Genomic DNA, 24,490 nt, shown 5'->3' on the forward strand with positions numbered 1-24,490 from the left:
TCTGTCGGCCAATCAGCAACCTCCCTTTTGATACATAATCTGGCCCTTCCTGGCTGGAAGTGCCAGTTATACTTTTGGTCGGCACTCACAGTGTACCTGGCTGTTGTCTGGCTAGTACTCTGGGGTTCTATCTGTGTTGTATTCTCTGCATTTTCATCTATTGTCTGCAGTCTGTTTGTTTGTTGTCAGTTTTGTTGGTGTTCTGTGCTTTATGTCCAGTCCTTCTGTAGTCCCTGATTCAGTTCCCTAGTTCCTCTCTGACTTTGGATCTTGCCTCTTTCCAGCAGTAGGGTCGTCCTTTTCAGGATGGGTGCTCTGCTTTGAGGTGGGTCCTGTTAGAGAGGTTCAAGGTGTTCTGCTCAGATCTGTACCCCTGTGTTTAGCCCAATCCTGTATCTAGCTACTATTAGTCTTGTGTGCACATGCCTGTCCATATCACCCTGCTACTTTGCTCATTGTAATTTCATCAGCGGTCGCAGACAGATGTGACACTTTTACTCCCAGAACGCTATTAAAAAAATCACTAAAAACCAAAACATAACTTTTGCTTCGGTAGTGTATTTTCAGAGAAAAAGAAAAGTTTTTTAAAAAGTTCTATATATGTTCATCCCGTTCAGGGTATTATCCTGCAGTGTTGATCCAGAGGAAGGAAAAAAAGCCCAATGAAGCCAATTTTCTTCATTTTATGGGGAAAAAAACATTACTCCCCCGACTCAAATAATCAGAATAATCCCTGGGTCAAGACCCCTTCGGAAGTCATCTAGCTGCTAAATCATGGCAAGCATTCTGCTGACTGTAGATTCCTGCACATTTACGCCATCTATAGGTGCACTACTGTACTGCATATCACCTAGTTAAAGCACTTAGCTTAAAAACATTTCCAAAAATGGAAGGGGTACCTTTATAGAAATCTTTGTTTTGTATGACTAATGATCTCAGAGGCTGAAAATAATATACAAGCTTGTAAAGCGTTTGTCTGTGGGTCGCAATGCTGCGATGCAGCATCCTCGTGTGAGCCGGCAGCTTGGGTAACATTGTATCCAATTTTATAGCTAATTTCAAACGGATGAATGTTTCATAAACACAATGATGTAGAAAAAATGTTAGATCTGCAACACATAATAAGAAAGTGAATATGAAATGACTGTGGGACTCGGCAGCTTAACAGTAATTGCCAGGCTTGTTTTATGGGTCCCTCGGCGTTACGCTGAACAATTGTGTGCTCTCCTGATTAAATCTTCTACGGTAAGCAGATTTGGCGCGGTGTTGTTCTAAAACAAACATCAATTTGGATCCAATGGATTATTTAATGCAAAACATTGATGTTTGTAACACTCTCATCAGTACCTGGTTCCCCAGCTGTTGCAGTTCCTATATTTGAGGGGGAGGCGCTGTTGAGCTGACATTCTGTAATCCCTGATTGCTCAAACATTGACAGACATCTAGAAATGCTTATTAACCTCTTCATGACTGGTGGTTTATTAATTTGTTAATAATTAGGCAGCTTTTCAGGCACTGGTGATGCCGTAAGTTTACTGGGAATGACCTTTCATGTTTCACATTTCTACAAAGAATTGTAGATAATTGATTTCCTGAACTATAAGGCCTCATGCACACGGGCGGACGCAATTCTGGCCCGTGAAAAATGCACCATTTACACTGCATGTGTATTTGCTTCCCATGTGTAGTCGTCCCAATAGCTATTGCGGAGCGCGCCAGAGATCTCTTCCGACTGCTCACCTCTACTCACAGTAAACAGGCATCGTTCATAGATAAACGACTGCTTGTTTATACTGAGCAAGAAGTGGCTCATTAGTTGCTTGGTTTCAGTGATTTCTCTCTCAGTACCCTGTTGGGTTTCACATTTACACGTGACAACTATCGCTGGAAATTGCCAATTTTTTTTCCGGGACTCAGCCGGTATAAAAGCAACACTATATACCAGTGTATAAAATCTTTCTGTACAAATTACGCTCTGTTCACATCTGCATTGGAGCTTCTGTTTGGAGATCCATCCCAAAATCCTGGACGAAACACTGCATGCTGCTCAATGTTGTATGCAGGAAAATATCAGAAGGCATGAGAAAAGTTGGATAGACCTCCGTTATAGTCAATGGGGTCCATCATGTACCATTGTTCTTTGCTATAGGACGGAACCTGCTTTCCTGCTCCCGTGATGGAACAGGAAACTGAAAACCTAAATACAGATGTGAACATTTAGATACTCTCTATTATTCACTGTTATCGGCTATTTCAAACTGAAGAGTGTTGGGTTCTTCAATGGGATTGCTTTCATGAATTCTGAACATCGCTTTAACCCTTTCCAATCTAATTTGTATCCAGGTTCTCCTAGGGGGCTTATTCTTTTTCTGCCGTTATACAACGGCTCTATCTGCTGGCTAAAGCCAGTACTGCATGAGGTGACACGTTGGATAGGCTCCGACAGCAGAGAGGCCGGCAATATACAGTAAGAGAACCCCGACTGACGTCTTCCAACATCGGAGCTCTACAGCCTTAAATCATAATGTCTTCAGAGGTCAGACAGTGGATTGGAAAAGGTTAAAGGTGGCTTAACAAGGGCATATATGCAAATTCGCACGCTTCAGCACAACGTATTTGCGCTATGAACTAGGTTGATTTGCACGTGTATTGGTGCAGTTTACTGTAAGTTGTATGCACGCAGGGCATGTTCATTTGCGTGCAGTAGACGAACACACCCCAATTTAATAATCTATTTAGCCTACTGAGGTCCAGATGTGTTCTTTTCTCCATGGATTTGAGCAGCATGTAGCGCATTTGCAAATACATAAGGCGCACATTTTTGTACCTCCCGCAGACTTCTATGGGGACCCTTAGTGCGCAAATGCACACAAAAATAGAGCAGATCCTGTTTTTTTGTGCACGTAAAACAGGAAATAACGAACCTAATGAAATCAATGGGTTTTATTCTCTGCACATTGTGCGCGCAAATAAGCTCCAGAACGTATGCCTACCCCTTGTTTTACTCCTGTATAATTACAAGCAACATATGATGGATGTAAAGGAAAATTCCCACAATGAAATATAAAGAAGAAAGTTTCTAAAAACTGTTTGTGTGTGGTGTAAGTTGTACAGAAGATGTGCCATGTTATTGGTCCAAAATTTTTTTATAAATATGCCCAAAGCACCTGCCAGAACCCCTGCCAGTTTCCGCTCGGGACCTTTGTGTAGCAAACAGGACATTGTTCATTAGGGAGTCTTAGGCCGGCTGCACACGAACGGGTCAGATTCTACATACGGGAGCCGGCATCGGAATCCAACCCTGTTCCCGGCCGGCGCCGACGCCTACCTGTCATTTTGTTTCTTCCTCTGTCCTGCAGATGAACCCGGCGGCTCGCTGTCGGACATGCACAGTACAGATTTTTTTTAAAGCCCTGCTGTTCACCCTGCTTGTTACCCTGGCTGTCTATGGTATTCTTAATAATTTCCGTCAGCACCACATTTTGAATGCACTGATTCTCCTTCTGTCGGCCTTTCTTAGTATCCAACTCTCAGACCCATTGATGATCATAGGAAAGACTGGCTCTAACTAGTCTGCTTTTAGTAGTTAAGAGTGATGTCTTTGCTCTTCCAGATATTAATCATGCCAACCTTTGCAGAGCGGCCCAATGCGATCCTACGTTTGATTTCTGGGGTGCCCTCGCCATCGCGGTCGATTTTTGATCCAAGGAAGATGAATTTCCGAACTGATTCACAATCTTCGTTGATAATTTTGAGCTTCAATTTTCCATTAGCTGCTGTTATCATGATCTTTGTTTTCTTGATGTTAAGATGCATCCCCATTGTATCACTATAGAGTGTTCGCACCAATGCTTCTTGATTGATATACAGTGATCTGATAAGCTTGATCAAGTGAACTGAGACACCAAAAACATGCAGAGTCGTCCAGAGATTGTCATATTCACTGCAGTCGAAGTTCTTCCTCAACATTGTGTTAATCTAATTTACGGCTATTGTCGGAGGATCCGCTTTTCTGCTCCATTTGGAAAGCAGGAAAGGAGAATGCCCGTGGCAGAACGGTTCCATCTCAGAACAGAACCCAACCGATCCCATTGACTATACTGGGTCCGTTCAGTTCCCGCTTTGCTGCCCGGCTTTTGGACAGAAGAAAAAGTGCTGCATATAGCACTTTTTCTTCCAGTATTTTGAGTCGGATCTGGTTGGAACCTCCAACTGACTCCTATGCAGATGTGAAAGCACCCTAATATACAGTATGGCAGTTCCAACAGCAAACAAAAAGGAATTATTCTCAGAACCAAGATGTTTTCATTACCCCATATGAGTAAATGCACAAATGTAATTGTAACAATCAGAATGATTTACTGTGGGATCAAAGCAAAATATATTCAGACTGACCAGTATGAAGCTTTATACCAGGGCTCCCAACTAGCAGCTCAGGAGACGGATGTGGCTTGTGAATCCACTGTATTTGGATCCCCAGATGTTGGCAGCTTCAGATATTGTGCACTATTGGCTCCAGGAAGGTCATAGCATTGATGGAAATCAGTACCCGGTTCCAAATCTTATGTATCAATGACAATTAACACTATGGTAAAACTCATATCTTTAATAGGCTAAATGAAGCAATCTGATTGGTCAGAAGTGATCATTTTAGTAGGCACTATACAAATAAAGATTAATATTATTATTTTAGTACATCAGACAAAACAATAATCATTATTGACAGTTTTGTATTGTTAATGGTTTAATTTCATATTGTCCAGAAACCTGACTACAGTGACATATTTCAACCTGCAAAACACGGACAGTAGAATGTCATCTGCTTCCCTTCTGCTGATACACATCACTAGGACACTATAGGATACGTTCACACGTTGCAGTCATGTTGCAGATTTTAAATCCAGTCTTTTCACTGCAGATTTCACTTTTTGCAATTTGTAAGGTGAAATCTGCAGCAAAATCCATGGCGAAATCTGCATGCACAACATGCAGATTTTGCTGCGAATTCCATTGCATGTGAACGTACCTTTAGCCCGGCTTCACACAAGCTTATGCGCAATTGCACGTGCCTCCGTGCAACGCTTTTGCGCACTGAATGAGGCTTTTTTGCGTTTATTGGTATACTTCACTGTACTTTTTCTTACCCCAGGGCATGTTCATTTGCGTGCCGCAAACAAACGCACCAATTGAAATGGTTCACTCGTTCCAGATGGGTTCTTTTTCCGGCGCAATTACGCAGTGTTTCACGCATCTCCTTGCATATTGCGCACCCTCCATTGACTTCTATGTGGACCTTTGGTGTGCACATATGCAGGTAGCTAGAGCATGTTCTATTTTTCTGTGCAAAATAAGGAAATGTGAACGAATCCATTGAAATCAATGGCTTCTATTCTCTGCGTATTACCCTCACAAATTTTGCACATGCAAATAAGCCCGTGTGAAGCCGGCCTTACAGTCAGAGTTACCAGAGAAAAGTTTTCACACTTAGTCAACAATTTTAAAGGTCACACCACAATGAATCAAATAGGTCTACTGCTGAGAAGACCCATCGAAACACTTTAGCAGGATTTACTATAAACTGTAACAATTATGGCTTAAAAAAAAAAAATCATGGACACTAACAAAAAAGTTAACTATTTTTACTGACTGCAGAAACTTTGTGATTGTTGGTAACCCTGTTTGCAGTCCTCTGATATAATAAGAGTCTATGTGTATATTTCATGTATTGTAAAAAAGAATATCCCATAACAGATTGACAGTGATGACTGTTTTATAAAGTATCATCTCTACAAGTTTACTTTGTTTCTGTTGCTGAGACCAATAACATGTTGCTCTACTGGGTAAAAAGAAAAAAGTTTGGTACAGTGTTTGCCAGTAGAGGAAAATATGATTTTTCTCAGTAAGGCCCCGCAGCGAATCTCAGCCGCGGGAGCTGGCAGACTGTTCTCCGCAGGTCAGCCTTTCTGACAGATAGGCTGACCCCAGAGAATCAGGGCGATTCGCAGCATGCTGCGAATTGCCGGCCCCCGAGCGGAGAATCGCAATGATACTCCGCTCGTGGACAGGGGCCGGCGCTTTCCATAGCAATGCTATGAAAAGCTTCAGCCGGCGTGATTCGCCGGCGATTTACCGCCAGCGAAATCACTGCCGTGGACAGGGGGCCTAAGAGAAACCAAGTAATCTTGTAGATATGATACTTTTTAAGGCTAAAAAGAAATACATGATGTTATAGCAAGCTTCCAAACCTTCTTGGGGTTCTTCTTGCGGAAGCCTGAGGAAGACCCCTAACTAAATTCGAAAGCTTGCTATAACATCATGTATTTTTGTTAGCCATTAAAAGTTATCATATCTACAAGATTATGTGGTTTCTCTTGCTGGGAACAATCACATTTTGCTCTACTGGGTAACACAGTACCAAACTTTGGTCTTTAAGTAGTTAATGCAGATGCCACTAGTAATCTATTCTCCCATGCACAACAGTGTAAAGACAGTCACAAGCAGCACACGTGGAGGGCACGCTGAAGGCACTAAGCCCACCCTTGTCCTGCCTCTGCTGCTCAGTCTGCCCCTCTCCATTAATAACTTACTAGAATCTAGAAGTAGTATTACTGCTGTAGGATGATGTAACTTCTAGAGAAGGAGGAGGATGATAATGAGGAAGGGGTGGGACATCTTTACACATTTCCAGTGTCTTATACAGCAGGATTATCCTATCTAAGTATAAATAGGAGAGTTGGCATAGCTGAAAGATGAAGCCCACAAAGGTATCATCTTCATACTGCCCAGGATGGCACAATCACTTAAGCTGGTCAATAGGACTTCAGTATTCAGGAACCTCACTGAGATGTGGGCTGAATATATGCGGAGAAATTCTGAGAAAGTTATCAAAACGCACAAGTGTCTGGCAGATATCCCCGGACCCTCCACCGTCAGCTTCTTAACTGATATATTCTGCAAAAGAGGGCTATCCCGGTTGCATGAGCTGCAGGTAAGTTATTTACATTTAGACTAACTATACATTTCTGGGGAGGGAATTAATTTTATGTCAGGGCAACAAACTAATGCCGGCAAATGGAAAAACTAGGAAGGCAATCCTACTGATGTCTATCTATCTATCTATCTCATATCTATCTATCTATCTCATATCTATCTATCTATCTCATATCTATCTATCTATCTATCTCATATCTATCTATCTATCTCATATCTATCTATCTATCTATCTATCTATCTATCTATCTATCTATCTATCCCATATCTATCTCATATATATCTATCTATCTATCTCATATCTATCTATCTCATATCTATCTATCTATCTATCTCATATCTATCTATCTATCTCATATCTATCTATCTATCTATCTCATATCTATCTATCTATCTATCTCATATCTATCTATCTATCTATCTATCTATCTATCTATCTCATATCTATCTATCCCATACTATCTATCTATCTCATATCTATCTATCTATCTATCTATCTATCTATCTATCTATCTATCTATCTATCTATCTATCTATCTATCTATCTATCTATCTATCTATCTATCTATCTATCTATCTATCTATCCCATATCTATCTCATATATATCTATCTATCTATCTCATATCTATCTATCTATCTCATATCTATCTATCTCATATCTATCTATCTATCTATCTATCTCTATCTCATATCTATCTATCTCATATCTATCTATCTCATATCTCTCTATCTATCTATCTATCTATCTATCTATCTATCTATCTATCTCATATCTATCTATCTATCTATCTATCTATCTATCTATCTATCTATCTATCTATCTCATATGTCTATCTATCTACCTTTTATCTATCTATCTATCTATGTAGCTACATTTGCACACAGTTTTTGAAAGTACTCGACAGGGAGGTTGTTCCAAACATCTTAGAGAACTAACCACAGATCTTCTGTAGTCTTGCTCACATCCTTCTGTCTCGTCATGCAATCCCAGACAGACTCGATGATTTTGAAGTCAGTCAACAAGATGCCTTCTATTTTGAATTTTTGTTGTTAATTTGCAGCAATTTTTCCACTGCTGCCTAAAACTTTTTGCTAAGTACTATGCATATACCTTTCTAAGATGGCCATCCGATATATCAAGTAGTGGTCTTCTGGTCTGTTAGTGGTGTGGTCTATGTTAGAAAATAATCCCCTAAATTATGTTGTCACTTTCTCACTTGACCAACAACCATGGCACCCATTGCACAGTACAACTGGATCTCCTGTGCATTATACACCATAGTATGGTACCACTGGTAGATTCAGGGCATGCAGAAGTAGTAGCACTACAAGATTTGGAGCATTGTAGTTCTCCACTTTACTTCTATCACAGCATCCTTACCAAGAGGGATGTATTGTAACACAGTAAGAATGTGGTGAATGAATCATTTACTGTATGACCAACACATTCCTCACTTTTTCCCACACCTCCCAGATGTATTTGGTGCAGGATGTGTGCTTAGGTATATGGAAAGTGCAGCATCTCCATGTACATGACACAGTAGCTTAAGAACTGTGACCCAGGGCTAAGACAAGACAGCTTCTACAGTGTCTCAGATTCACTCTTGAGTCATCTCTGTTTCCTCTCTTACAAATTTCCTCCTTACATCACTTTGAGGATATTCATAATTGATTGATGGATTCATTGCTGGCTTCACCGTGTGCCAATGACTTTCAGCACCCTTGCGAGTGGACAAGGCTTCCCCGGCTATAGCTGCAGTACGGTGCATATAATCAAACCATATCACTACAGTCAGGCTGAGATTTGTGCTTGTAACTTGTTTAACTTCTGCATATACATTTCTGACATGAGAGTGACTATAGAGTGCATTATCACCTAGTATATATATATTGTAACAACCTGAGTAACCTTGAGGATCTATTTCTTTACTTATCTTACATTGTTCCTGAGTTACAGCTTGTATTATAGCCCAGAGCTGCATTCATAATTCTGCTGTTATTTGCAACAGAGGACAACTTATTGACAGCTGAACTCCTATAATGAAGTGCGATATTCAGGTTTTTTTATTACATCACTATACAGTGTGTGGTGTTAGGATTTCACTAGCCATAATGTAAATCACTAAGGTGAGGTCTACAAAGAATGCTGGAGCATTTCAGTTATAAAGTGTTAATGCAGCTCTGGACCTTTATACAAACTGGAACTCAAGATCAATACAAGATAAGTAATAGATTATATTTACAAATTTTCTCATTTAGATTCATTCTATATATAAACTGTAAAATGGTGTCTAAAGGTTGATATATGGGTTACATTTAAAGGAGTTTGAAAGGTTGTAGATACTACGATTGGCATATACTAGATGGAGGGTCTCAGTACTATAGATAAAGTAGTTACTATGCGGGAGGGGGGCGCTGAAAATTTTTCTGGTCAGTTTCTTTTTAGATAGATTTTGCTGATTTTGCTGAACAGCAGCCTTCAGTCAGCCATGCAACTTTTTTTAGGCTTCTGTTTTCATTAGTAATATTTGTTTTCTTGGTTGTTACAGCAGTCATTTTCAGCATTCATCTGACATAAATGTTATTATGACTTTAAAAAAGCACAGAGGCTTGGTAGTCAGCATGGTTGCCCAGCAGCTCAGTGGTCAGTTGCAATCCAATATGAACTATGGAGTTGAAGTCCTGTGCTTTCATAAGTTACCAAGGAGTATTTCCACTATGTTTGCACACTCTCCTCATTCTTACATTTTATATCTTGTGCCTACACAGAATACACAGAGCTATGTATTTACTTTATATAAGTGATGTGTTCTACAGTGATTAATCGGAATTTACAGCTTTAAGACTTCCATTAACCCAATCATTATTCCTTTGTTCTATCAGCTGGAAGGAAAAGCCAAGTATGGGCCTGTATGGAAGGCAAGTTTTGGTCCCATTCTCACTGTGCATGTAGCTGATCCATCGCTAATTGAACAAGTCTTGCGGCAAGAAGGAAAGCATCCCATTCGCTCCGATCTGTCTTCATGGAAAGACTACAGACAGTACAGAGGACATTCATATGGACTACTTACAGCGTAGGTATCCAGAAAAATTCTTTAGATTATGCCAGGGACTAGCAGGGTATTCACCCGTCTATAGTTTCTGCTTAGGATATACTGTATATTGTTTTCTGCATATGGTTAGACCTCAGTTATCAGCTATTGATTTTGTAATTTTCCATAATAGCCAGAGAGCCGTATACGTAAACCTGGTATATACTGTATTTTTAAGTAATTTATCCCTATTGTGTGATGTGCAGTTTATTATTATCTTCAGTATCTTAAAGGATTTGTCTGTGTTTGACATTAACCTTTTGTTAAGGCCCATTTAGACACAACGAGAATCGCTCAAAAATCGCTCAAAGCCGTCTTTTCAGTGATTCTCGTTCTGTCTAAATGCACTGACATCGTGAAGTTCTCATGCACGAGTCGCTGATCGCTGAATTCTAGCTTGCTAGAATTCAGTGATCAGCTGTTATCAGCAGAGCAGGCTGTTATCAGCCGACTGCGCTGATAAGATTCTCTGTGCCTTTTTCCTGCTGTGAATTCACAGCGGGGGCACTAGCAGTCAATGCTGGAAAGAATAGATGTTTGCTTATGCAAAACAGTTGTATTGTTCTATTAGAGGCCGCGGCTGTGTCCCGCTCTGCCTGCATAGCTCTATTATAGCTAATTAGCTACTAAAAAGTATGCAAATATCGCTCAAAACTGTCACTCAAACTATCCTTTAAGTGAGTTTTTAGTGATTATCTTTAAGTGTAAATGGGGTCTTAGAAGGGTCCTGCACTGATAAACTGATTACAGGAAGTCTTGCTGTTAGGAACTCTAGTGGTCACCTTTAATCTGTGGGGAAACCCAGCATCAGTAGATCAGTTTCCATGCAGTGCCCCCACAGGTTAAAACGAATATTGCATGATGAAATACAGAGAGGCTCCTTGTAGACTCTGCATGCAAGTGAAGTCTGAATTTCCTGCCTATTTTAAAATGTAAGTGGTATTGCATTCTTATAGTTAGATTAGCCATACGGTTTAACTGTATATTATTATTTCTTCCTCTTGTTGGCTATGTGGTAAACTCAATGTATTTCATTATTAAGTGACATTTGTTCATATGTTCCTGGCAGCGAGGGGGAGGAATGGCAGCAGTTGCGAAGCATTTTGGGGAAACACATGTTGAAGCCTAAGGAAGTGGAAGCTTACAGCGATGTTCTGAATGATGTGGTTGGGGACCTAGTACAGAAAATTAAATACCAGAGGAGACAAAGTCCACATGTTGTCAAGGACATCGCTAACGAATTCTACAGATTTGGATTGGAAGGTACAATTAAGATCTTACTCACTGTCATCACATTCAATGCATTTACCAGAAACCTTTCTAGAAGAATTAAAGTATTCTGTTCATTTTTTTCTAGGCATTTCTTCTATCCTTTTTGAATCTCGAATTGGCTGTTTGGAGACCACAATCCCTAAAGAAACAGAGAAGTTCATTCAATCCATTAACATTATGTTTGGGAAGACTCTTCAAACTATGGCCATGCCCAAATTTTTGCACAAGATTTATCCAAACCCCTGGCGGAAATTCTGTGAATCCTGGGATTACATGTTTGCTTTTGGTAAGGATTGTTTTCATCTTACTCAACAGTGATACATATATCTTAAATGGGTTGCCTGAGTTCTCAATAGGCATCTCATCCGGTCTCCCATGCTGTCTCTTCTCTCATTCCCTGTGGGCGGCTCTGGTCAATGCTATGTTGTTCTTTGCAGGGTGCGGTCAGCCTGCCATGTCTTGTAAACCTGCCGCTGCAGCCAATGACAGCACCCGGTGTTAATCACTGCAGCAGCTTGTTTGTAGATGACTCAGGCCAGAGGCGTAACTCAAAGCTTCTGGGTCTCAATGCAAAATCGGTAACAGGGCCCTCAACTATAATGCTTTATTCATATTACTGGGTTCTCAATATGGAGAAGAGAGGCCTTATGGGCCCCCTAAGGTTCCTGGGCTGGGTGAAGCCGCATCCCCTGCATCCGCTATAGTTACGCCCCTGGCTCAGGTCAACTTTAGCCTGTAAAGATGTCATCAGCAGGGATACCACAGCCCTTTCATAGCTTGGACAACCAATTTAATTTCACCCACCTTTTTATATTTTACTTGCCTTTTGTTGGTAAAATTCATAAATCCTATAGATACTAAATAATTTAAATGTAAAAGGGTTTCCTGGGACTATATTATTAATGACTAATCCTCCAGACAGGTCATCCATACCAGATTTGCAGGGGTCCCGCTATCTCTGTATGTAATGTTGGTTACAAATGTATAATAATGACAATGCTTTTATAGAGTATATTTGTATATAAGCATCATATTAATCCTGCCTATTTCATTCTGCAGCTAAAGGTCATATTGACCACAGAATGGCAGATATAGCTGAGAAACTGGCCAGAGGGGAGAAAGTAGAAGGAAAATACTTGACCTATTATCTGGCTCAGGAGAAAGTCCCCATGAAATCTGTGTATGCCAATGTGACAGAGCTACTTCTGTCCGGCGTCGATACGGTAAGTCTGCATTGGGTGCTAGTAGATAAAGTGAAACGTCAAGGCTTATTGAGTAGCAAATAAAAATTAGGATACTGCCGATGAATGATGAGAATGCAGTTACATAGTAACATAGTATGTTAGGCTGAAGGAAGACAATGTCCATCCAGTTCATCCTGTTTCAACCCCCCAGTTGGTGCAGAGGAAGGCAAAAAACTCCAAGACGCAGAAGCCAATTAGCCTATTCAGGGGAAAAATTCCTTCCCGACTCAATAATGGCAGTCAGAAGAATCCCTGGATCAACCTTTGATAGTTCTTACCTAAATGTTCAGTTGAAACAAATAGGGAATTTTTGGGTGGCTAGCATTGCATACATTTTTTTCCTAGAATGGCTACTATATTAGTTTACCTTAGTTTGTGATAAGTATCCATTTTATACATTATACATTACATTGTTCCTTAAGGTTATTTACTAATTTTTTTCTATTGATGGCAGATTTCCAGCACTCTTTCTTGGAGCTTATATGAATTAGCACGACATCCGAAAATACAGGCTTCTCTGAACCAAGAGATCCAGGATGTTCTTGAAGGCCGGGATATTGCAACGGCAGCTGATGTTGCCAAGATGCCACTGATGAAAGCTGTTGTGAAAGAGGTGCTAAGGTAAATTTACAAAACAGCTATATGTATATAATATGTATGTTTGGCCCCAGAATCTCTATGTGCTCTATATGCTAGTTTTGCCCACAGCCCACTGCATTGTTTTAATGCTTAAAGGGGTTGTCCAGCTATAAAGCATTTATGGCCTATTCTTAGAATAGGCCATCAATGATAGATTAGTGAAGGTCTGCTGCCCAGGAGCTCATGTACTAAGCTGATTACTGCAGGAAGCAGATAGCTGTATTCCCACTGTAGTGGCCTGACCAAGTTCCAATTAACTTCCATGGGAATCTGGCCTGTTATACCAAGCCTGGCCACTGCAATAGGAACAGGGCTGTCTACTTCTTGCAGAAATCACCTCAGCGTACAAGCACACTGACCTGGTGAACAGCTAATCAGTAGGGATCCTAAGCAGCAGACCCAGCAGTGATCTACTATTCATGGCTTATCCGGTGGATAGGCCATCAGTAGTTTACAACTATACAACCCCTTTATAGTAGCAGTCTGACAAATATTAGTCAGAAAAAAATCACTCTAAATGTGAGCTATCTTAATCTCTTTTAGGCTATATCCTGTTATCCCTGGCAATGCCCGGGTTATATCAGACAAAGACATCCAAGTAGGAGAGTACATCATACCAAAGAAGGTGAGTTCATACCTGCATTCTTTATACTAGGTGCCTTCTTCCTTCTGCATACACCTGTCTATATCTGATATAGGATATTAGGGTAATATTCTGAATCAGAATATTAGGATTTGCCTATGTCATACCAATAACAGAAATGTTTTTCTTTTAGACACTTATTACGCTTTGCCACTATGCCACATCAAGAGATGAGAAGTACTTCTCCAACCCTAATGAGTTCAAACCTGAGCGCTGGCTGAAGAAAGATGAGTCCCATCACCCATATGCCTCTATTCCATTTGGCTTTGGCAAAAGAAGTTGCGTCGGGAGACGTATTGCAGAGCTAGAGGTGTATCTTGCACTTTCAAGGGTAGGTAGAAAAATGTTTTTACAATGAAGTCACCTATAGTATTCAATCGTCTACTGAGTATTAATCAGAAACAGTAACTTCATCAGTGTCATGAAGTGATATGAATGCATCTGTCCCTCAAATGTCTTTTCTCAGTGGAACCTTCTAAATAGAATGGACAAACTTTTTAGCTCCGCTACAAACGTAATTTATTTAAGTTACTTTCTTAAGGGGGAATCCTCTGCATCGTGAGGAAAGAAGTTTTCTACACCGACATAGAAGGGGGTTCTTTACTGTAACAGCAGTGAGACAATGAAACTCTCTGCCTGAGGATGTAGTGATGGCAAACTTGTTAAATGAATTAAAGACTGGCCTGGACGCCTTTCTTGAGCGATACAATATTATATGTTATATGTCAGAAAGGTCTATGATCCAGGAATTATTTCGATTGCCAGATTTGGAGTCAAGAAGGAATTTTCCCCCTAAAATGAAGAATATTGGCTTCTACCTCATGGGGATTTGTGCATTTCTCAGGATCATTATTGGGTGATAATAGGTTGAACACGTCTTTTTTCAACCTCATAAACTATGTTCCTATGATGGTTTTTAATGGTCTGCAATGTTCTATTCCAGATTCTTACGCACTTTGAAGTAAGACCTGAGAATCCAGAATGCTTGGTGAAACCCATGACGAGGACCATTCTAGTTCCAGGGAAAGAAATCAACTTACAATTTCTGGAGAGATAATTTCATGTTTCCTATTTTCATTTCTGTCTTGCAGTTCCTAGTGGAATTGTGATTTCATAGATTGTACCATCAATCAGTGAAATTCTAAGGGCTTAGTCACAGGGGCGCATCGGCACCCGTACACCGGCGCCGATGCGCCCATGTGACTGAGCCCTTACTGCAGGAAGAAGACGGCCGTACCTCAAGACGGACGTCTCTCTGCAGCGCTGAAGAAAGAACACATGACCGGCAATGAAGCCGGTCACATGTTCTTTCTCCCGGCGCTGCAGAGAGACGTCCGTCTTGAAGTATGGTTGTCTCCTTCCTGCAGTGACACAGGCGCCGATGCGCCCGTGTGACTGAGCCCCAAGGGTGCGTCCACATGTCACTGATTTTGGTGCAGCAGATTGTACTCCTTCGATATGAATTTAATTGAAAAGATAAAATCTCCAGGTCTGCACCAAAATCTGCAGCAAATCAGTGACATATGAACACACCCTTATAAAGTGTTACTAACTTAACTGAACCAAGATCCACATAACTCCTTAGTAGTTGGTCATCATGGAGCGTGGAGAGTCCAGCATGAATAATGTCATTGGACACTAGATGAATAATATCTATTATTGTATTGTTATAACCGCCAGTAATATATGGAAATACACATGGTATATTTGTTGGCGGCCTTCATAGAGCAATGACCCAAGCGACGTGTGACATGCTTAGAATGCCTTGGCCCAGTCATCACTAGCTGTTGATGTCAAACATTCCTTACCTCCTGTAATTCAAGTGATGTAAATTATGTTTTATTGAAAAGGGTTTGTATATATTTAACATCTATTTATTTATCTATGTGTTTATAAATATTGATGGAAATATCCATTATATGGTCATGTCAGTGTGTGAAGCTCTGTCCTATATATTTTGTATGTAGTTTTGATATACTGTATATACAGTAATTTTTTTGTTATTGTTGTTCAGTTTTTTTAAAAGATGTTTTTATATATTTATTATAAAATATGTGAATAAATATTATTTTTTACTATTTAAATGACTTTTTGGCTTATTAATGTCCACATGAGAACACTTGAATTGAAGGGAATTTTAATACATATTTGATATTTCTTAAAAGTTGTTGCAAAACTTTTTCCAGGGTTCACTTATGTCTAGGTTTGATTATGTGTAGAAATGATCTGCCTGAGAGCGCTCAAAATAAATGAATCACTGGTGAGTGTTTGGCACGTGTACTGTGACTACATTCAGTCTTTAGCCTGTTCAGTAAAAGAGTTGACTGTTTTGCACAATCCCATTTGTTAGTAGAGTTCCTTGATGACAGAGTGTTCCACTTCCACTGCTGGGACCTCCAGCAAACATTAATCTGCATGAGAATCCATTGGCAAGTGCTCAATTCCCCTGCAGTGCCTCCATAGGTGAAGTGATGCATTACACATTTCCCATTAAAGTGAATGGACTACATATGTAGGGCATGGGCATGCCAAGTCCTCCAGAGTGAGAATCGCTCATTAGCCACTGTCTGCACTGGCTAGAAGTTGGGCCTTGAATGGTGGAGCCACTTAACTGAGACTAAACCCTTTTTAAGGGCAAGTAACAAAGACAGCTTTCTGCAAAACTCATGGACTCTGATACTGGTTGCCTTCTTGTATGCCCTAAATAAAGTTTTTTACATCCCAAAGCATACGCCAGGGCTTCAATCAAGAAAATTTGCATGAGTAGTCAAAGTGGGCATTATAATTATTTATGTTGAACGAAGCAGACAAGTCGGAAAAAATGAAGTCTATTACTATGCATTTTAAGGAAATCTCTAGGTGCGCCCAACTGACTCTATCAAGTGCAGAAGTTCAATGCATTCATCATAACTGGCTCTACCTGCCCTCCTGATTACCAGCTTTCTCCCTATGCACAGTAAAAGGGAGAAAGTTGTCAATGAGCAGAGGGCGCTTTACAGTGATTGCAATGTGTCACAGGGAATAAGATCTAAGTTCTTCCAAACTACAGCACATTAACAGAGATGTTACAGACTGCTGAAATTAACGTGTCTATCACTACTTTTGGGCTTATTCAGACGACCGTATATCGGCCGGGTATTCACGCCGGCCGATATACAGCATCCCTCTCTGCAGGGGTAGGAGGCTGGTAGAGCCGGGAGCAGTGCTCTGAGCTCCCACTCCCTCTCCGCCAACTCTCCACCCCCTCTCCGCTCCTCTGCACTATTTGCAATGAGGGGAGGCAGGACGGGGGCGGAGCTAATTCCCAGAACTTAGCCCTGTCCGTACCTCCCCCTCTCATTGCAAATAGTGCAGGGAGGCAGAGAGGGGGCGGGAGCTCAGAGCACTGCTCCTGGCTCTTCCAGCCTCCTCCCCCTGCAGAGAGGGACGCTGTATATCGGCCGGCGTGAATACCCGGCCGATATACGGTCGTCTGAATAAGCCCTTATGCTGCGTCACAGCATAAATGGGCTGACAGGGTCCCTTTCATAATGAGACTGTGAAAGTGGCTCTGCTGCTGAAGGGCCGGGATCTTTTTTATATATTTTCATATCTACATTTATTAAGCTCACAGCAAATGTAGCCATATTCCTGTCCCACATAGAAATATCAGATGAAAAGACTTAAATAAATTCGTGAGTAAATCCATTCTATCAAAGACATTTGTCAGCCTTCAAGCTTCTACAAGAAATCTTGAATGAATACTTACCCCAGGAATGGCCACAGGTGATACCAACCAAGATTTGCTAATTGCATAAAGGCTGGTTTACAGGGCCGATGATCGCTCAAAGATCGCTCAAATTGTTGTTTGAGTGACAGCTTTGAGCGATCATTTTGCATAAAAATTTATTGGTATTTAAGTAGCTACTCAGTGGTATTTAAGTAGCTACTAAATGCCAATTATGTATGCAAATGAAGCCTTCCCTGAACACAGCTAATAGCCCAAGGCTATTATCTGCTCTCAGATCCTTTGTTCTCCATGGGAAACAATGCTATCAGCACTCCCCCCTGGAGAACTGCTGATAAAAGTGAATGGCGATTTTTAGGTTGGACTGAATTTAATGATCAGCTAACAATGCCCGAAAACCAGACCATGGGCGCACATTTACATGCATCGATTATCGCTAAAACGATCGCCGATTAGCAATTTTTTGTCTGGTATAAATGGGCCCAAAGTGTTCCTTCACATGAGCGTATGCACATTTGCACGCACCTAAGTGCTGCGTTTTTGTGGAATGAACAATGCGTTTTTGCACGCTTATGTATTTTACTGTATTTTTCTGCCCACAAGGCGTGTTCATGTGTGGTGGACACAAAGACGCACCAATTGAAATGGCTAATTCGTCTAATTAGTTCCAGATGGGTTTTTTCTAGCAGAGTTACGCAGCGTTTCATGCAACTTCTTGCGTGTTGCGCATGCACTTGTGCACCCCACATTAATTTCTATGGGAACCTTGGGCGCAGAAATACACAGAAAAATATAACATTTTATTTTCTTTTTCACATGGCCAAAAGGAGCGCCCAAAATACAGAAATGTGCACAAATACCATTAAAAATAATGAGTTCTATTCTCTACGTATTGCAAGTGCAAATTTTGCACATGAAAATATGCGTGCAAATGTGTCTGTGTAAAGCAGACCTAAGGAGGAAATGTACTAAATTTTTTTTTTAATTACTGTAATTTTATTTAAGATTTTCAAGGTTTACAGTATAATAATGAACATTTTGCTGAAAGATGTTACATTCTTGTAAATATTTAACAGGCATTTTTTACCATTATGAAGATTAGATTGAAGGGGTACGTAACTAGAAGTTTTATGGTAGTGCTCTTCTTTTGTATCCCAAGTCAATCTAGTTCTGAGTTTCAAAGTAAAAAGAAAAGCAATGTGGTTATATAACCGGCCTGGCCAGGGCCTTACTTAGTTTTTAGAGAGGGCAGGACTGGAGGGACTTACCCATTAACCCCCGTTCCCCATTAAACAAAGACACCATACGACTATATGCTGGCTTATTGTGGGTAGGCCACAGCCTTTATTTAACTGTATAAAACCTTTAAAACGAATCCTCTATTTCTCTCCTTCCATGCCAAAATAAAAATGTCCGATTCTAACGTCTTCCGTAAAACTGAGGCGTAAGAAGGCCCCTCTCGGCCTGAAAAAGCCCTTCCATTTCTTGCTGGCATGGAAGTCCTCAAATTCCGCCTAACCGGCTGTGACAACTTCCTGTAACATTAATTCCCCCCACCCCTTCTAATAATTTTTTTCATCCCCCCCCTCAGCTCAGAGGGCGGGTGGGCGGGCGTCTTCACTCTTCTTCTCCCGGTCCAGAATGATCTTCCTCTTCCTTCTTCTTCCTCTAACCCTGCTAACTCCACCCCTACCCCTGGTCACTTCCTTTCTTCCTGACCCCTCCCCTCCAGTCCTCAGCATCTTCGCCAGTAAGCTTTGCTGCTATCTAGACTGGAGGGACTTACCCATTAACCCCCGTTCCCCATTAAACAAAGACACCATACGACTATATGCTGGCTTATTGTGGGTAGGCCACAGCCTTTATTTAACTGTATAAAACCTTTAAAACGAATCCTCTATTTCTCTCCTTCCATGCCAAAATAAAAATGTCCGATTCTAACGTCTTCCGTAAAACTGAGGCGTAAGAAGGCCCCTCTCGGCCTGAAAAAGCCCTTCCATTTCTTGCTGGCATGGAAGTCCTCAAATTCCGCCACGAAGGATGCAGCATATTACTATGCTGCACTCCGCCCCCCACATGCCAGCCAAAGAGCCGACTCTACCCCATCCTGCAACCTAGATAAAAAGGTATCTAGCCCTATGTCGCTAAGATGCACTCCGTCACCTCGCATCATCCCGCGCTCTCTTCTCTCCAGCTCCCAATGACGTATTGCTATCCCACCTAAAGCTCGCACATGCTTTGATATCCTAAAATTAACGGTCTTCCTTACTCGCTCGATGGCTTCATTATCTCTTGCCTCTCTCCAAATTCTTCTGGCCACGATGTCTGACCAAACAATTATGACCCTCTTAAAAAATTCCTTGAAACGAAAAATGTCCGCTTTCATCAATGCAATTAACTCAGCAACCTTTATCTTCCCAAGGTCATTTCCTCCAGCGTGAATAACTAATATCACTCTGTCATTCTTCCAGCTGCTGATTTTTAGAACCTCCTGGAGCAGCCTGGGCCATTGTAATCCTCTAATACCAAGCCAACGCACTTGCACATTAAGGCCTAAGTTCACGCCAATGGGCCTATTTCTGGCTCTTTTTTCCGCCCAGTATACATAGGAGTGGCCCACCACCCATACTGTCCAATCCGACACTGTGAATAAAATAAAAGAACAAACCAAAGCAGAACTCGCAACACCATAAACAATATTTATAGAACTCTCAGATCTGGCCGAACATATGACCGATATGCATCTGATTTCCAACGACCCACCTTCTTAACCCCCTCGATACCCATGCCACACGCAAAGGCGGACGTCGCAGCTCCGATCCTAAACGAATGTGATCCGAATTCCGAGGGGTTAAGGCCTAGCATTCTAATGCTATTCCGCATGACCGCCGTAAATTGATATTTAGTTAGAGGAAAACCCGACGCATGGCACAAAAACGGACCAGTCCCACAGTGTCTCTTGGAGAACTCCTTTACCAGTAACACCGGGCACCACTTTGTCCCCAATTTTCCTACCCTGATCCATTCTCCCATCCCGTATATGTCTGTCTTCGATCTTCTGACACCTATCTTAATACAGTCTTCGTCAACTACCACGTCTGAGAACAACAGCCCCCCGGGCCTTGATTTGCACGCCGATACTAACTCCCCTATGCGTAATGCGGCAAAAAAGGCGAGGGAAAAAGCCGTGCGGAAAAGCTCTGCTTCGGAAGCATCCGTGCAGACCGACTCCACCACGTCGAGAATAGCATTTAATAACTCAAACGTGATCGGGCGCCTGCCGTCCTTGGTCACCCTGTCCTTCTTCCACCCTTTTATTATTTGCCCAAAAACGAAGTCCTTCGTCACGTCTCTTGACCCGTGTAAGCGCAACAAAAATGCTATAGCCGATAGTCGTTTTTTCGCCGCATCCGCTGATGACCCGCTTTTACGCATCGCCGACAGGACATCTAATGTTACCGCCCTTGCTCTTTCTTCTGTTGGAAAAATTCCACCCGCCGCTGCTAACCATTCTTTCCATACTTTGTTATATCGATTCCATGTGGTACTTGTTACTGACGCTTTTACGAGAGCTAACAGCTCTCCTCTATCACTTCCCACAAGAAAGCAGGGCAACATACCCCCTCGACCTCCGCCGTCGGGTGCAGCTCCCTGAAATGTGACATCTGAAAACGAGAAAGAGCATCAGCAGTAGCATTCAAATATCCTGGTACATGTCTCGCTTTAAACTTAACATTGTGCTGTAAACACCGTAAGATCAAATGGCGTAATGCTGCCAGCACCAACGTTGAAGATGACGATTGCTTGTTGACCATTTGCACCACCGATTGATTATCTGACCAAAAACAAATATTACCGTTGGCCAACCTCTGACCCCATATTTCCATTGCCACCACCAAAGGGAAAATCTCCAATAACGCTGTGTTCTTTATCCATTTTCTTTCTATCCATGTATCAGGCCATGCAGCACAACACCATTGATCACCCAATATTACTCCGAATCCGTATGAACCAGCTGCATCCGATACCAAACCGATCTCCTCATTCTGCTTCTCCTCCTCCAGACATATTACTTGACCGTTAAATGAACTCAGAAAAACTCTCCATATGTGCAGGTCTGACCTCATCCCTTTTGTCACCCTGACAAAATGATGGGGTTCCTTTGCCCCTTTTGTTGCTAGTGACAACCGCCGGGAAAAGGCTCGCCCCATCGGAATGACCCTGCACGCGAAATTCAACAAACCTAACAATACTTGAAGTTGGTGCAGTGTTACCTTCCGAGAACTGCCCACCAACTCCACGACTTGGCGCAAACGCGCCACTTTTTCATCCGGCAAGTGGAAAGTCATTTCCTCCGTGTCGATTTCTATACCTAAAAAACCGAGCCTCGACGCGGGGCCAACCGTCTTCTCGTCCGACAAGGGGACCCCGGCTTTTTTCATCAAACTACGAAACGACGAAAGTAAAAACTCGCAGGCCGTCGAATTTGCCTGACCAACAAAAAGAAAATCATCCAAATAATGCAATACTGATGAGATGCCCGTCTCCACTCTTAACATCCATTCCAAGAATGAACTAAAAACCTCAAAATAATAACAGGAGATAGAGCAACCCATCGGTAGGCACATGTCAACAAAAAACTGGTCCTCGATGCTGCATCCCAGCAGATGAAAACACTGCGGATGCACCGGCAAAAGCCGGAAAGCCGATTCAATATAGGCCTTTGCCAACCAGGCGCCTTTTCCCGCCTGTCTAACTAATGCAACCGCGCAGTCGAAAGACGCATAAGACACCGCCGCTTGCTCTTTCGATATTCCATCGTTGACTGATTCACCCGACGGATAGGATAAGTGATGGATAAGTCTGAACTTGCCAGCTTCCTTCTTCGGTACCAGCCCCAAAGGGGAAACCCGCAAGTTCACGAAAGGCGGTTCCCGGAACGGGCCCGCCATTCGACCCATTTCTACCTCCTTCAGCAACTTCTCCATCACCAACTGTTTATTATCGCGAGCGGACTTTAAATTCTGGCAAAAAGACGCCGACGAAACTGGGGAATGCGGGAAAAGAAACCTTCAGCAAATCCCGATCTAAGCAGGTTTGCTTCCAGTCTCCGGGGGTACCGGTCGAGCCACGGCTCCAGGTACTGGACGTTCACCGGCGTTCGCCCCTGTGCCGGGAACTCCCGTCGCTCGTTGGCGTCGGAAACAACGCAACGCCGTGTGCGAACCTCCACAGACCGAACATTCGTGCCGAAATTTGCACGATGCGTAAAAACGGCAGTGGCCTTCGTTGAAGGCCCAGCATGAACCGGACGGTTTTGGGGCCGCAGCAGCCTGCTGTCCACTGGCTCCTGCGGCCGTTCCTTGAAAGTTATGTTTTACGGGTTTCTGCGCCAGGATCAGCTGGATCCAAACGTCTGTCGCCTTTGACGCCCAACTGATATGCTGTGAACCCGAAATTCTGCGACGAAAATCTTCGTCGTATCGCCACCAAGCCGATCCCCCGTGCAACTTATATGCACTGTGGATCGTGTTGATGTACACGAGCAATTCCGGTCCCTTCTGCGGCTGCTGCTTGCACACTACATGTGCCAAAATCAAAAAGGCCTGTAGCCAATTCCCAAATGTTTTGGCTACTTTAGTTTTTTTCTCACTCCCACGTTCAGCGAACCGTTCCCTGTCAACTGACACGTGTTCGACTGATAACAGCGACCATATATCCACATAGTTACCATTTATAATTTTTGATACCACTTCGTTCTCCAGCCCCGCATCCAACGGGGCTACCCCACAAAAAAGCGAGTCTGCTAATTTCAGACCCTCGCTCACCCCTGCCACCGAGGGCAGGCACCTTTGTCCTTGTGCTGGACCACCAACCTCGGGCGAGGCCGCCCTCCCCGGTTTATCATAGGACACTAGAAGCCCTTTATCCATCTCATATTTATCCACCAAGGCTCTGAGAGCCACCATGAATTCATCCCTCCGGCTTGTGCCGGACACATTATCCCAAACTTTATTTAATTGAAACGACTCACCCGCCTCGTTGACCTCCGGCATAGCCAAGGGAACGTTAGGGGCGGGCAGTGATGCTTGTTGGTATTCCCGTGCGTATCGTGCCGTGCCACTTTCTTGGGGGACACACCGGCTCCTCGGGCTCCTTGACATTGTAGCCCCGCAGGCTGACATCCTGTTACCCGGTCTGCTCCCACGCTCTCCTTGTCTGATATCTGCAGAAGAAGCCGGTGACCGTGAAAACAAATTCCTCATGACCTGCATCTCCACCTCTCGGTTGCTCTGCCCTTCCCTCCAAGTCACCGCTTCTGCCTGACCACCCCGTGCGAATCTGCTCCTCCTCATCTCCTCTCGTTCTGCTGAAGACGATGAGCAGCTGCGCTCCTCTCGCGCCCTAGTTGTACGTCTGCTCTTTGCCCCCTCTAACTGCCTGCACCTATCCTGCCCTATAACTCTACAGCTGCTATGATGGGGGCGGCTTAAGCTATTGTGCGCTGCGCAATGCTCCGGGGAGTCCCTCTCTACACTGCTGCTGGTTGAAATCATGAACTCCCTATGCCTGGCTGAAGTCACTGGTGGAGGCCCCTGGCCCCCCCGCGCTATGGCGCGAAAATTCGCCGCCTCTTCTTCGCTGTCTGCCGGCCTACTCAGCGCTGCTGTGCGAAAATGCGCTGATTTTTCGCTCCCGGCGACCGCCCCATACCGCGCTGTGGTGCGAAATGTCGCCGCTTTTGAGCGATGAAATGATCGCCCCTTCCGCGCTGTAGCACGAAATTCGTCCACCTCCTCTATTCTGGCCGCTGCCCCCCCCCTATCCCCCCCCAAGTGCTGGTGGCGAATATTCTGCCCTCTATTTGACTGGCCCTTTATG

General features: G+C 42.8%; 1 protein-coding gene and 1 long non-coding RNA gene across 2 annotated transcripts; one reads left to right on the plus strand and one right to left on the minus strand.

The window, feature by feature from the left end:
* Positions 1–6,769: 6,769 nt before the first annotated feature.
* CYP27B1 (cytochrome P450 family 27 subfamily B member 1) lies at positions 6,770–15,128 on the plus strand. The gene is made up of 9 exons (XM_066594009.1): positions 6,770–6,988; positions 9,875–10,065; positions 11,153–11,346; positions 11,441–11,641; positions 12,415–12,578; positions 13,054–13,220; positions 13,782–13,863; positions 14,015–14,212; positions 14,825–15,128. The coding sequence occupies exons 1-9, from the start codon at positions 6,788–6,790 to the stop codon at positions 14,936–14,938; spliced, it is 1,512 nt and encodes a 503-aa protein (XP_066450106.1). The 5' UTR covers positions 6,770–6,787; the 3' UTR covers positions 14,939–15,128.
* A 4,321-nt stretch (positions 15,129–19,449) lies between these two features.
* LOC136613165 (uncharacterized) lies at positions 19,450–23,928 on the minus strand. The gene is made up of 3 exons (XR_010790457.1): positions 23,643–23,928; positions 21,229–21,273; positions 19,450–20,251 (listed from the first exon to the last, which is right to left on the minus strand). It is a non-coding gene; the product is annotated as an uncharacterized lncRNA (long non-coding RNA).
* Positions 23,929–24,490: the final 562 nt, after the last annotated feature.

This window comes from Eleutherodactylus coqui, chromosome 1 (assembly GCF_035609145.1).
Source record: "Eleutherodactylus coqui strain aEleCoq1 chromosome 1, aEleCoq1.hap1, whole genome shotgun sequence".
In the NCBI taxonomy this organism is placed as follows: Eukaryota; Metazoa; Chordata; class Amphibia; order Anura; family Eleutherodactylidae; genus Eleutherodactylus; species Eleutherodactylus coqui.